At 43.0% G+C, this 14,695-nt stretch overlaps 1 protein-coding gene across 1 annotated transcript in view; it reads left to right on the top strand.

Moving 5' to 3' along the window:
• SLC15A1 (solute carrier family 15 member 1) overlaps window positions 1-14,695 on the top strand; it is a 48,213-nt gene that overhangs the window by 16,728 nt on the left and 16,790 nt on the right. The window contains exons 5-14 of the mRNA XM_040624027.1: window positions 542-661; window positions 4,148-4,247; window positions 4,467-4,557; window positions 7,224-7,307; window positions 9,144-9,226; window positions 11,434-11,520; window positions 12,069-12,158; window positions 14,283-14,327; window positions 14,485-14,517; window positions 14,603-14,691. Coding sequence (XP_040479961.1) covers window positions 542-661; window positions 4,148-4,247; window positions 4,467-4,557; window positions 7,224-7,307; window positions 9,144-9,226; window positions 11,434-11,520; window positions 12,069-12,158; window positions 14,283-14,327; window positions 14,485-14,517; window positions 14,603-14,691 — 822 coding nt within the window. The remainder of the gene's footprint in view (window positions 1-541; window positions 662-4,147; window positions 4,248-4,466; window positions 4,558-7,223; window positions 7,308-9,143; window positions 9,227-11,433; window positions 11,521-12,068; window positions 12,159-14,282; window positions 14,328-14,484; window positions 14,518-14,602; window positions 14,692-14,695) is intronic.

The raw sequence follows: 14,695 nt of genomic DNA, 5'->3' as shown, positions 1-14,695 counted from the left end.
TGCTGGACAGAGAGGATGTGGGCCGCTCACCCAGTTCTGTAGGAACAGCTCCCAGACTGTACCCAGTAGACAGTTATTGAGAAGTCCCTAGGACTTAATGAGCAAGGAAGTGGAGGCTATTCTGAGCCAAATTCATGGACTATCTCAAAGAATTCAGTACAATACAAGAATAACCAATGGCCCACTACTGGCCCAATATTGTTACCAGGCACAAGATAAGCCTTACTGTTTAATGATAGATGTTCTCACTTTGGTAGTTAGGTAGAAGAAAACACTGAGTTTTTCAAGTAGTTCAAAGGTGAAACAGACCTTTCTCCCTTCCCCTGGCTCCAGCCAATGTTGCTCTGTGCTCGCTGGCTGGGCGACAAATCCTCCACCAGGCTGCCTTTCCAAGAGTCACCAGCTTGACTCAAGTTTGAGGAACAAGTATATGCATGACTGGGCTCTTGCATTTTGAAGCAGGAGGCCTTTCTGTGGGAGACGAAGAAGTAGACAGTTCTTGTGCAATTAACTTGGATTCTCTTAACCCCTTTCAACACAGGACAATTGTGTCGCTCTCCATTGTCTACACCATTGGACAGGCGGTCACTGCAGTGAGCTCAATTCATGACCTCACAGACTTCGATCATGATGGAACCCCTGACAACCTTTCTGTGCATATGTGAGTTGACATTACCTGCTGCCCTACCCCACCCCATCGCTTCCTTGGTGCTTGAATGGTTCATCTTTTTCCTTGAAATTTACCATAAGCATAAGGAGGCCTTTCCTCCCTCATCAGTAGAGAGAAAGCTGTTTAGTTGACTAAGAGTTGGGTCTTCATATGTCGCCATCCTCACAGGTGTCCGTAGTCACAGCTCACCTGCTGTCTCAGGTACATCTCAACATGAGACACGGTCAGCGCACAGAATACTTGTGTTAATTTTGATCTTCCCTAGAGGGGCATAACTCCCACAGACCTTGATCCCTAATTGTGCCAGGTTTCCTCAAGACTCTGTACCTTTGGTTGTCTTCTCATACCATACCTCCGCTTATTTTTCAGTGATTTGGTTTCGTAAGTATTTGGTCCAGCCCTATGTTCCGAGTTCTTGATAGAAAGTGCTATTGACAAATGCTCCTCTGTGAGATTAATTTCCCATCCCTGCACTCTGGCCCGGTAGACAACTTATAAGATTTATTTTGTTTTCTGTGCTTGTGCCCCAGTTCCTTGATCTATGAGTAAATATCTTATGGGTTAGGAAAACAGTCCCTGAAATTCAAATTAGTCTCTGCAATTCCTGCATTTCTGGTTTGTCAATCAGATTGCTGTTTAGACCAGGTCCCTCGAAGCAACACCTGCAGTGCCCACAGGGCACTGTGTTGGTGGAAGGGAGTGGCTCTATGCCCAGGTCAGCAGCTCAGACTTCCAATGTCTGATGCCCAACTACCCACAGAGGAGACTTCCCTGTGCCTCTGGTTTCTTTTCTATAATATCAATTAAGAACAGGGACTTTGGAGCCAGACTAAGTGGGTTCAGATGCTGATTGTGCCCTTTATTAGCTGGGTGACCTTGAGCAAGTTTCTCAACCTCCGTGCATAGGTCTTCTCATTTTTACTACTGCCTACCTGTGTCGGATTGTTGTAGTCCGGCTAGAGTGCCTACAACAATGGCTGGCAAGTGAGAAGTGTTCAAGAAAGATTAGCTGCTTAGTTTATTTCATGGACTTAATATTACAGCATGCCTACAATTCTCATAAGAGTGCACGGAATATCATATCAAATTGGCCATGTTTGGTTGTCATTTAAAATGCTTGGAGTGAAAAAAACAAACAAAAAAACCCCACAAAACAAAACAAAAATGCTTAGAGTGACAGCACTAAGCACAAGATCTATTAAGAGGCAAAGAGATGCTTCAGCCAGTTAATCCAAGAAGACGGGCATGATATTTTCAAGGATCCTTTCCATGTGCAGTATCTTCCTTGACTTTATCTGTTCCATAAAATATTTTTTTAGCATTTTAAAGCCATATTTGCAAACAGGAAGATAGGGACAAACACTTCTAAAACCTGGAATTTGCAGTAGCTTCTATAAATCTAACAAAATGATAAAAATGAGGGTTGGTAAATTCTGTAAGTGATTTTTTTTTCAATTCAGGAGGTAAAATACTTACAGATAGCTTAGAAAATACAAATTAAAGTAACTAACACTTGGGGCGCCTGAGTGGCTCAGTCAGTTAAGCGTCTGCCTTTGGCTCAGGTCATGATCCCAGGGTCCTGGGATCAAGCCCCACGTCAGGCTCCCTCCTCAGCAGGGAGTCTGCTTCTCTCTCTGCCCCTCCCCTTGCTTGACTCTCTCTCTAATAAATAAATAAATAAATAAATAAAATCTTTTAAAAAAATAAAGTAACCTTTAATCCCCTCTGTTATTATAAATAATCCCTTTTATTATAAAAATTATAGTAATAAATCTTATGCTCTACTTCTTTTCAGTATTCTGTACTTTGTAAACAAGATCACACGACATCACCTGATAATCTGCTTTGCAATTAAATCGTGTTTTCCAATGTCTTTTTAATGACTATTATGATTCTATTATGATTGTACCAGAGACAGTGCTTAAATATTTCACCTACACATTCTTTTACTGAAATCGATAAGGCTACAGAAGAATCCCATACATAAATCCTCGCTTGTGATCAAGCTATTGCTTTGCATTTTCTAAATAGTAGATAATGGTATTAATGTGAAGGCTGTGAATTCAAGTTTCACTCAGCTGTCAAGACTGCATTCCATGAATCATCTTCTCAAACAGGTTGAGCCCCTTGTCTGTTTAACTACTGTGAGACTGTGATTTACAATAAGAAATATATTTGGTCTTCCCTGTGTGGGGCACAGAGCTCCTAAAACCCTTGGAATTCGCTGAGGAGAGGGACGAAGGTGTCTCTTGTTATGTTAATGAGGTAATTTTTGGCCCCCACCTAAGGACGGGGGCTGGTTGCCAAAAGAACCAATCAAGTGAACACACCTGGGTGGCTCAGTTGGTTAAGAGGCTGGCTCTTGGTTTCCATTCAGGTCATGATTTCAGGGTCCTGGGATTGAGCCCCGCATTGGCTCTGTGCTCAGTGTGGAGTCTGCATGAGATTCTGTCTCTCTCCCTCTATCCCTCCCCCCACTCATTCTCTCTCTCTCTCTAATAAATAAATAAATCTTAAAAAATATAAAAAGAACCAGTCATGTAATTAGAGGATTGGAGCTTTCATTCACACCCCCTGACCTCCAGGGAGGGGAAGAGGGGCTGGACATTGAATTAATATCCATTGACCAATGATTTACTCAATTCTGCCTATGGAATGAAGCCTCCATAAAAATTCAAAAGGATGGGGTTGGAAGAGCTTTCAGGTTGGTGAGCAAGTGCAGATGGAGGGCAGTGGCTCGCTGGAGAGGGCATAGCAGCCCTGCGCCCCTTCCCACCTACCCTGCCCTGTGTATCTCTTCCATCTGGGGGTTCCTGAGTTCGGTCCTTCGATAATAAACCAGAGATCTAGTCAGTAAAGCATTTCCTGAGTTCTGTGAGCTGCTCCAGCAAATTCCCTGGACTCTAGGAGAAGTACAGGTAACAACCTGGACTTGAGAGGGGCATCTGAAGTTCAAGGACAGGGTCTTTGGAGCCTCTAAGCTGGAGCCGGCCAGTCAGGAGCACAGATGACAGACGACCCAGGCTTGCATCTGGTGCCTAATGGGGCGGGGAAGGGGGGGCAGCCCTTCACTTGTGGAACCGGATGCCATCTCTGGGTAGATAGTGTCAGAATGGAGTTGTAGGACACCCAGCTGGTGTGTGAGAATTGTTTGTTGGTGGTGTGGGGAACTCCCCCCCTACATTGGAAATTGGGGCCAAGAACCCCCCCCAAAAAACAAAACAAAACAAAACACTGTGCCTGGTCCTCTAAGGGAAATTAGGGGAGAGAGAGGCTCCTGCTTTTAAGAATCTCACGTTTCTGGGGCCCCTGGGTGGCTCGGTCAGTTAAACCTCCAACTCTTGATCTCAGCTCAGGTCTTGCTCTCAGGGTCATGAGTTTGAGCCCCACATTGGGTTCCACACTGGGCATGGAGCCTACTTAAAGAAACAAACCAGAATCTCACGTTTCTGGCAATCACCCCTCTCCTTTCCCTAGAGCACTGTCCATGACCGGCCTGGCCCTGATAGCTCTGGGAACTGGAGGGATAAAGCCCTGTGTGTCTGCATTTGGTGGCGATCAGTTTGAAGAGGGCCAGGTAAGATCACACACCTTCACGGAAACTACGTAAGTGAATTCTAAACCTCCAGGAATCCCATTCCCCTGGTACAAGATCTGTTCTCCATTTGATTCTTTTTAAAGGACATTTGAAAGGAGGACACTGACCAAAACTAAGTTAGAAGTGAAGACATTATCAGCTACATTTTATCCATTGATAGATAAAGTCATATTGTAACCTTATTCCTTTTTATTACAGGAAAAGCAAAGAAACAGATTCTTTTCCATCTTTTATTTGGCCATTAATGCTGGAAGCTTGCTTTCTACTATCATCACTCCCATGCTCAGAGGTAAAAAAAAAAAAAAAAAAAATTTAAGTCCTTGTTTTGTGTGTTTGTTTTGTCCCTCTTTTCTCCCGTTATACTTCTGCTGTTGGGTACATGTGATATACTTGGAAATCCAGAAGATGAGCTTCTTGTCTTGTCTAATCTTTTTTGACCACCCCCCCACCCTGATCCCAAGGACCACTGAAGAATCTGAAACATCCTAGTATAGCAATTAACTGTTCTAAATGATTATTAATGCAAAGTCTTTATTCACAGTAAAGGATAAGACAAGAGGTGCTATTTGGAAACCACACCTGGATGGATCATAGTTGACATTTTTGCTTTCAAGCTTTGCTCCCCAGTGATGTTCAGTGGGTTAGGAAGAATTTAATGGGCCAAGTTTTATTCTTTGCATTCCTCTCATCTCAGCTATTTCTAAAAGAACTGCCCAGGAAAGAGAACGAGACAGCAACTATCAACAGCTCGCAGGGTTTTTTTGCCGGCTGACACTCCACTGAGGTGGTGAATTTCCTACATGGAAGGGAATATTCGGGGACAGATTAGACCAAAACAACACCATGGTGGCCACACTGCAAAGCAGATTAAATGATGAAAGAAAATATTTTGTGGGGATTTATGTATTTCTGCATGGAGTAGTAGTTCGAAGATGACACTTAAGCCCCATTCCAACTTGTTTGGTATAAACATATAATAGCTTGTATTCTTGCATTATGTTCCCTCCCCTTCCCTCCCCTCCCCCACCTCCACTATCTTTCTTTCTTTCTTTCTTTCTTTCTTTCTTTCTTTCTTTCTTTCTTTCTTTCTTTCTTTCTATGTTATGTTATGTTATGTTATGTTATGTTATGTTATGTTATGTCACCATACAGTACGTCATTAGTTTTTGATGTCCATGATTCATTGTTTGCATATAACACCCACTGCTCCATGCAGTACGTGCCCTCCTTACTACCCATCACCGGGCTAACCCATCTGCCCACCCTCCTCCCCTCTGAAACCCTCAGATCATTTCCCAGAGTCCATAGTCTCTCATGGTTTGTCTCCCTCTCTGTTCCCCCCCCTTCATTTTTCCCTTCCTTCTCCTCATATCCTCCCTGCTATTCCTTATGTTCCACAAATAAGTAAAACCATATGATAATTGTCTTTCTCTGCTTGACTAATTTCACTTAGCATAATCTCCTCCAGTTCTATCCATATTGATGCAAATGTTGGGTAATCATCCTTTCTGATGGCTGAGTAATATTCCATTGTATATATGGACCACATCTTCTTTATCCATTTGTCTGTTGAAGGGCATCTCGGCTCCTTCCACGATTTAGCTATTGTGGACATTGCTGCTATGAACATTGGGGTGCATGTGGCCCTTCTTTTCACTACATCTGTATTTTTGGGGTAAATACCCAATAGTTCAATCGCTGGGTCCTAGGGTAGCTCTATTTTTAACTTTTTGAGGGTTCCACACTGTTTTCCAAAGTGGCTATACCAACTTGCATTCCCACCAACAGTGTAAGAGGGATCCCCTTTCTCCACATCCTCTCCAACATTTGTTGTTTCCTGCCTTGTCAATTTTTGCCATTCTAACTGGTGTAAGGTGGTTTCTCACTGTAGTTTTGATTACTAGAATTATGTACTATGCGTGTTTGAATTGTGAATGCATGAAAGGATAATTTTATAGGTAAAATCATGGCTCTCATACAGATATGAAATGAGCATGTGCTGAGATTTTATATGACTTACTAATTAAGGAGGAAACTGGAGTACTACCACAATCAGCTCAAATAAGCATTTGACTAACAGAGACTAATATTCTTCACAGAAGGAAGAGTCCTTTTGTGTTGCCACAAACGAATCATTTGTACACTATCAATAAGAAACATTTGTCTATCAATTTTCTACAAGTTAACTTCTATCTCTACAGAACTCTGAAACAGCTACTCAAAGACAAAGTCAAACCCCTTTCGGATCAGGTTATTCCTGGAGGCTCCATTCCATTGAAAGAATTCCCAACAATCTCTGTTGGTCCTTCCAAAGTCTGAATCTTCCTTCTTACCCGTCCCAGGATTTCAGAGCTAAAGTAGATCTGCAGTCAGGGGTTAGCAAACTATGGCCAATGGGCCAGATCCAGAAACCTGGACAAGACCATTGGTCTATTGTCTGTGGCTGTTTGTATCTTACAAAGTCAGGGTTGGGTAGTTGAGACAGAGACTACATCATCCACAAAGCCTAAAATATTTACTATCTGGCTCTTCACAGAAAAGTTTATTGGCCCCTGCCCTGGGCCATCTAATTGCTTTCTAATTAGCATGAATTCAGGAATACACAATCTTGATTTCCCAGGGCAGTTTTGATTTTTATTTACTGAGTTCCCTATCTTAAGTTACTGCATCCAGGTCACTTCTATCTCCCCCACTAAGAAAATCCACATAAGGGGTTCCCACTGATTTTGGCGTGGCCGGTATCAGCATCTATTTAGGGGCTAAGATTGGAAGCTGTGTTCAGCTCCAACTCTTTCTACTCCAAAGCTGCTTGGCTCAGCTGGCAATGAAATCAATATAGCAAATGGGTAAGTCTAGAACATTATATGTAATAACCAGTTAGGGATTTTTAAAAATGGTAACCATATGAGCGTTACCAAAGACATAATGAATTTTACTCTTGTAATTTCTTCTCAGTTCAACTATGCGGAATTCACAGTAAACAAGCTTGTTACCCACTGGCGTTTGGGGTTCCTGCGGCCCTCATGGCCGTATCTCTGAGTAAGTAGAAATCAGTTGAATTATTACAATCCTACCATCAGGTCAGACCCTCACATTAATTATTGAAACTAATTTTTAGAAGTACAAGGAAAAAATTGTAATAATAATTCCCAAGCTCTGAGAATCAAAGTAGAGTTGGCATATTGTTTCAGAGGAAATAAGGTGAAAAAAGGGTTTACAGGAAAAGGGATCAATTGAGCTGGACATTGAAAGGTTTGATACTATTTAGGGAGACTAAAATGAAAGAGAATCCATTAAACTAGATGACCCCATAGCTGAAAGCTTTTGTTCTTATCAACACATGCTCATCTCCAGCTTGCCTGAGACCAGGCAACCTGGCCCAGTTGCTGTTTAAATACTTCCAAAGAGTATCTAGATTTCTATAACGTATCATCTCAAAATGTTTCTACTAGAGGAGACGCCTGGGGGGCTCAGTCAGTTGAGTATCTGCCCTTGGCTCAGGTCATGATCCCAGGGTCCTGGGATCAAATCCCCCATTTCCAAGCTCCCTGATCAGCGGGGAGTCTACTTCTCCCTCTCTCTCTGCCCCCCTGCCCCCCGCTCATGCTCACTTGCACTCTCTCTCTCTCTCTCGAATAAATAAATAAAATCTTTAAAAAAATGTTTCTACTAGAATGTCTTCCTGTTGGGAGGAGTAAATATATCTATTAGATACATTCATTCACACATTAGTTTCTTGGCTCTGGCTTTTTAGGAAGTGTGGACAGGTTTCTCCATAGGATGATCTATATCGAACGATGGTAGGTGTCTTCATTACCTAGGACTGTCATGACAAAATACCACACATGGGTGGCTTTAACACCAATGTATTTATCGGCTCACAGCTGTGGAGGTGGGGGGTCCAAAATCCACATGGCCGTGCTCTCTGTGAAGTTACTGAGAAGGATCTCTTCCAGGCCTCTTTCCGACCTGTGGTAGTTCCCTGGCCTGGGGCAACATAACACTGATCGGCCCATGGCCTTCCCCTGTGGGCACATCTGTGTCCAAAGTTGCCCTTTTTCAGAAGGACACCAGTCCTGTTGGAGGAGGGGCCCCCTCAGTGACCTCCTCTTAACTCCATCTTCCGCAAAGAATGTATTTGCAAATAAGGTCACATTCTGAGGTACTGGGGGTAAGGACTCCAGCATCTTTGGGGGGTGAGGCACGAGTCCACCTGTGACAGTAGTCCAAGAAGGAAACCGAGCCCAGTAACCACCTCAAGCCTTTACAGCCTCCCACTGAATGAGGTAGTGCCCACGCTGTCACTTGCTCTGACTTTTTTCCGTTTTTAAGAGCGCTGTGCGCCGACTATGCCCCCTTCAACCTTCAACCGCGTTCGCCCGGCCTGTAGCTCTTCTGCTCTCTCCGCACGGCTGTGCCGCAGCGCAGTATTTTCCCCTTTTTCTGTGCCCTTTTTCTTCCATCATTCTTTAAACACTGCCACACTCCCCCCAAAAGGCTCATATATTATACCTTCTCCTCTCTAAGTCTGGGCAAGGAGACAGAGAGGATTTCAAACACAACTGTTCTTGGCCAAACACTGTGTCCAGTGGGCCTTAGGTACCATTTAGTCTGTTTGAGTCATGCTTACCTCGAAGATCATGTTTTAGTAGCAACGGGCTTCAGGGTTGGGTGTGAGAACACGAACACAACGCCGCTGGAAGCCCCGTGATTGTGAGGATCTCAAGCACTTTCTGAACAGGGTGACGGTTAGGCAAGCCCATTCTGTGAGTAGTCCCAGTGTTCCCAAAACAGGTTGTAACTCAAAAGCACATCTTCTAGGTCGCAGGTAGTTCTGTCAAATGCCTTGTTAACATGTCTTCTTTTCCTTCCCAGTTGTGTTTGTCATTGGCAGTGGAATGTACAAGAAGTTTCAGCCCCAGGGTAATATCATGGGTAAAGTTGTCAAGTGCATTGGTGTAAGTATTTTGGGAGTTCTCTCTCTCGAAGACATTTTGTCACCCCAGAACCTTCTACTTCCTTTAAAGTAAAGTGCAATGGCGCTTTGACTTTTCTTTAAACATTATATTGTTGTTCTTGGCTGTTTAGATAAATTGAAGTTTCTTATAAAACTCACCAAAAGGAAAAGGGCACAAACAGAACTCAAACGGGGGGGGGATAGAAAGGGCTCTTGAACTGTTAAATTAGATCAGGAGTCAAAGAAAGGCAAAGCAGAGCGACTCTTCGGCCATCAAATCCCTGGCTGAGGTCAGGAAGGCAGGAAGCCGGAGGGGAGAGGTGGGCTTTGGTGCTGCGTATCAATGGTATCAACGGTCTCAAGTGTGGAAAGTGTCAGCCATGCTACTTTTAGGAATCAAGGCGAAGAAAATAACTTTTTAAAATGAACACACAAAATGGGGGCACCTGGGGGGCTCCGTCGCTTAAGTGTCTGCCTTCAGCTCAGGTCATGATCCTAGGGTCCTAGGATCGAGTCCCGCATCGGGCTCCCTGCTCATCTGGGAGCCTGCTTCTTCCTCTCCCTCTGCCTCTGCCTGCCGCTCCCTCTGCTTGTGCTCTCTCTCTCTCTCACTCACTGTCTGACAAATAAATCTTAAAAATCTTTAAAAAAACACACACACGTGTGGGTAGTCTTTTGGTTAAAAAGACAGTCTTAAAATAATTTTAGCCCTTTACTTGCTCTTTACCTGGCTTTATTGCATTAAAGTGTACATGTGTAGGTCACTTTGTGAAATAACGCGTCCTCCCACAGTCAAAAAACCTCCCTCCTCTTGTATTGTAAACCTCCCTCACTAGTCCTCCTGCACTTTCCCCTCACATGAGATCAATTCCAATTCTCTCTCCAAGTCCTTCCTTAACAAGGGCTTGACAACTTAAACTCCAAAAGAACAACGCGGAGCTACTTTGAGTCACAACAATCGTACTTCCCTGTAGCCTCATATTGTGGCTTTGAGTCCCTGCCTGGTAGTCACACTCGGGTCCCCCAGCCACCTGTGCCATCTCCTTCTCTTGCTGCTGTGTCACTGCACGTATGGTGGGACTGCGCCCTGCAGCCTGGTAACCACCAGCACGGGCGGCCGTGAAACATTTGAAATGTGGCAAGTGCAACTGGGAACCGAGTTTTTAATTGGATTTCATGCCCATTAATTTAAATTACATAACTTCTTATAAATGTATTTCTGGATAGTGGGTTCTCAGTCTTAAACTTTAAAACCGATGCTCCGCTCAGTGAGTGGAAAACTTTTAAGTATCTTTGGAACAACTTAGGTCTATCAATTGATGTTTCCAAACATAAGTTTTATGAGAAGTGAGCACAAACCCAACACTTCTGTTAAAAATTGAGCATCCACATTGAGATGTTCCATAAGTGTAAAATATACCCTGGATTTTGAAGACGTGGCATGAAAAAAAGAATGTAGAAATTCTCGTTAATTTTAATATTTGGTATTATTAATAATTGTTTACATAATTATTTCATTATTGATTTACTATTACTGTTAATTTATTACATGTTAAGATCATATTTAGGGTTTATTGGGTTAAATAGCATATAACATATTTAAAATTAATTTCACCTGTTTCCCTGTTACTATTTTTTTTACACTTGTATAATTTTTATTTTAATTATTTTAATTTTGGTATAGTTTTTTTAAAGATTTTATTTATTTGTTTATTTGAGAGAGAGAATGAAAGAGAGAAACTTTATTTGAGAGAGAGATCTCAGGACCCTGAGATCAAGACCTAAGACAAAGGCAGATGCTTAACTGACTGAGCCACCCAGGCGCCCGTAATTCTGGTATATATAGTTGATGTACTGAATTATATCAGTTTCAGGGGTATCCCTATTACTTTTTAATATGGCTACCAGAAAACTTAAGTCACAAGTGGCACACTTTATATTTCCATTGAACGCTCCTCTCCAGGGTGTCTGGAGATTACAGTAGTAACAGTATGACTTCGTTACCCCACTCAGGGGCTCATAGTTAGAAAGAGATTAGAAATAAATGCAGGTTATGCCTTTTCGCATTACCGTTACACTAGTGTATACAATTTTATATCCGTCTTTTCTTACGAACAGTTTTCCCTGCAAGGCAGTTTTGTTGCAATGTGCTTCCCTGATAAAGCAGTCGGTTCTGTTTTGAAATTTGATTTTTCTTCCTTCCTTCAGTTTGCCATCAAAAATAGGTTTAGGCACCGGAGTAAGGCGTTTCCGAAGAGGGAGCACTGGCTGGACTGGGCTAGAGAGAAGTACAATGTAAGTGGTCATTCCCCCTGCGGGGGTCCCCCGTCTTCCTCCAGGAGGGGAGCAGCCCGGTCACAATTCGTATGACTCAGGCCGCATGCACAAAATTATCAGCTGTATCCCTGTAAACTCGATCGGGGTTTTAAATAAGACTATGCAAGAGTGTTTTTTAATATTGAGCAGAACTTGATAAACAATGGGTAGAATTTATCTGGAGACCATATTATCTTTTCATAGTTTTTCATTTGGTATAATCTGTCATTAATTATACGGGATTGTGATCACATAACTAGTTTGAAAACAGAAGAGTCATTTGGTGGTGGAGTTTCACTTTATTGGAAGTACATTTAAATCCTAGTAAAATGCTTCCTAAGCATTTTAAATAGTTGAAGAGTTTGGGGTTTTCTAAAAAAAAATATCTGGGGTAAGATTCTTTGGAACAAGTAGTCACCTCCCCGCTTGCCTCTGGATGCAGTTCTGTCTGCACTAAAACAACATCGCTGACAGCTGTGAGTGACGCAGGTCGTGGCTGATTTGTCCTGTCCCCACTTTATTCGCAGGAGCGGCTCATCTCTCAGATTAAGATGGTTACGAGGGTGATGTTCCTATACATTCCGCTCCCAATGTTCTGGGCCCTGTTTGACCAGCAGGTATTGAAAGCTGTGTTTCTGTACAAATTTCTGTATGTTGCAGACATATGCGTGCTACCGTGGACGGGGCAGTACCTAGTATTTAGCTCCTAACACCGTTCTCTTCTGGCTTCTTTTTTATACTTATTTATTTACTAAGTGTTAAATCACACTGAGTTTCCTTTTTTTTTTTTTAAGATGTTTTTTCGAGAGAAGGAGTGCACGTGCGTGCACGAGTTGGGGGAGGCATAGAGGCAGAGAGAGAGAGTTGCAAGCAGACTCCCTGCTGAGCACGGAGCCTGACCTGGGGCTCCATCCACACAACCCAGGAAATCATGACAGTCGAATGCTTAACCAACTGAGCCACCCAGGCGCCCCACACCAAATTTCTTTAAAAAACAAACAAACAAACAAACAAAAACAACTCTAGATAGTTCTATCCACATTCCTGTTGCAAAACAATGAAGAAAATTAGGTGTGGTCAAGTAAAGGAGACTTGAGAAAGATTTGATCCAACTATCTAGGACTCTCACCCATCAAACAGAATAAAGAGTTTTTCTGATACAGTATGTTCAGAAGATGTACAATATTGTCTTTTATGGGATCCATAGAATATTTAAGCTGAGAGGGGCTTGATACCTCTCATTCTAAAATGGAACACTTAAGCTAGAAGTACCTTCCAGGGATTTGAAATGACTGCCCAAGTCATTTTGACCAGAGCAAGGAACTAGAACCCAGCTCACTGCCTTGTCACCCTGCTCTTACTCCCACAGATATAGGAATTTTTCAGATTTGGGTTAAACAGCTCAATGCATGATACTCAGTAGCCAATGTTATAAAGTGTTGTTTCTTCTAGAAACTGGAGCTTCAAAAAAATTTACAAGGTGTTATTGTGCAGGAAGGATTTTTTTTTAAGATTTTATTTACTTATGAGAGAGAGAGAGAGAGAGCATGAGCAGGGGGAGGGGCAGAAGGAGAGGGAGAAGCGGACTCCCCGCTGAGCAAGGAGCCTGATGCAGGGCTCCATCCCAGGACTCTGGGATCATGACCTGAGCCAAAGACAGTCGCTTAACCAACTGAGTCACCCAGGTGCGCCCAGGAAGGATTATTATAAGGGCAAATCATCTCTTGGAAAAAAATTGAGCAAACACATGAATCTCCTTCTATGTAAGTATGGGATTTAGACCAGCATCTTACGCACCGGGAGGCAGTTTTGCATGTTGAATAGAAACCAGCTCTTGGAATCAGACCTGCACTAGAAGTGCACTCATCACCTTTTAGCTGTGTGACTGGGGGGATTCCATAACCCTCCTGGAAGGGTAATCACCCATGGCAAGGCTGTGAGGATCAAATTAGAGACCGTGTATAAAGCGATTCATGACTCGTATCTATTAAGAACGCAAGGATGGGGCGCCTGGCTGGCTCAAAGGATAGAGCATGCGACTCTTGATCTTGGGGTCATAATGTTCAAGCCCCATGTCGGGTGCAGAGATTACTTAGAAAATAAAAAAGAATTCAAGCTGTGGCATATTTCCTGACTTTCCATAATGCCTTCTAAATGGAGTTGACTGACTATGTTGAAACCTTTATGTGTTCGGTCCTCCATGGAAATAATCATGTGTATTGGTACAGTCCTGAGTCTTCTCTATACAAAATAGGTTGAATGTAACTAGGCCGCCCAGGTTGAAATCCATCGCTCTCTTGATGGATTTCCACTTCAGGACACCCTGGACTGTCAGAAATGGCCCTTAAGCAATAATGATGTTCTTGAAGCTGTGATGCCAGTGAACGTAGACTATCCTTCATGTGCGTGACCTCCTCTACCTTGGAGCTGACGTCAAGTTTCCAACAGGTCTCAGACGTGCATCTTTGTATTTCCTAAGGATTGCTGCATCTCAGAGTAGATTCTTCGTGGGAGGTGACTGGGACAACTAGATGCCGTGTTAATTTATACAACAGAAATGCAAGGTGTTTGGTTTTACCCAGTGTTACAGTGGAGCTGGGGAATAAACTTGATGTTAAAAAAACATTCAAATCCCATAACATTCCAGACTTCTTCCTGATCTGGAAAACACTCAACCTTGGCTTGTAAAATGTTTAACCTTCACGTTCCCAAATGATGCAGCAAACGTATTTGTTTTTCAGGGCTCCAGGTGGACGCTGCAAGCGACAACTATGAATGGGAAAATTGTAAGTTCGGGGTATCAAGCTTCTCTACCTCCCCTGGTCACTGTTCCTTTATTCCAATCCCTTCGCCCCCTTTCCCCTTCCTTGTCATGACATTCCTCATCCCTCCAGCTGGTCATCTACGGGAACTTATCAGTAAGACTCTCCCCCCTCTTTTTAGGGGCTTCTTGAACTTCAGCCAGATCAGATGCAGGTAGGAAAAAATACTTAAGTTGCTTTCTGAGTTCAAAGTTGCCTTTGAGACCACGGCTAACAGTTCATGTCCACTTCAACCGCAGACCGTGAACGCCATCTTGATCATCATCATGGTCCCCATCATGGATGCTGTGGTGTACCCTCTGATTGCAAAGTGTGGCTTCAATTTCACGTAG

The sequence above is a fragment of the Ursus maritimus genome, unplaced genomic scaffold (assembly GCF_017311325.1).
Source record: "Ursus maritimus isolate PB19 unplaced genomic scaffold, ASM1731132v1 scaffold_10, whole genome shotgun sequence".
Lineage (NCBI taxonomy): Eukaryota > Metazoa > Chordata > Mammalia > Carnivora > Ursidae > Ursus > Ursus maritimus.
This window is presented reverse-complemented; position numbering and strand designations above follow the sequence as displayed.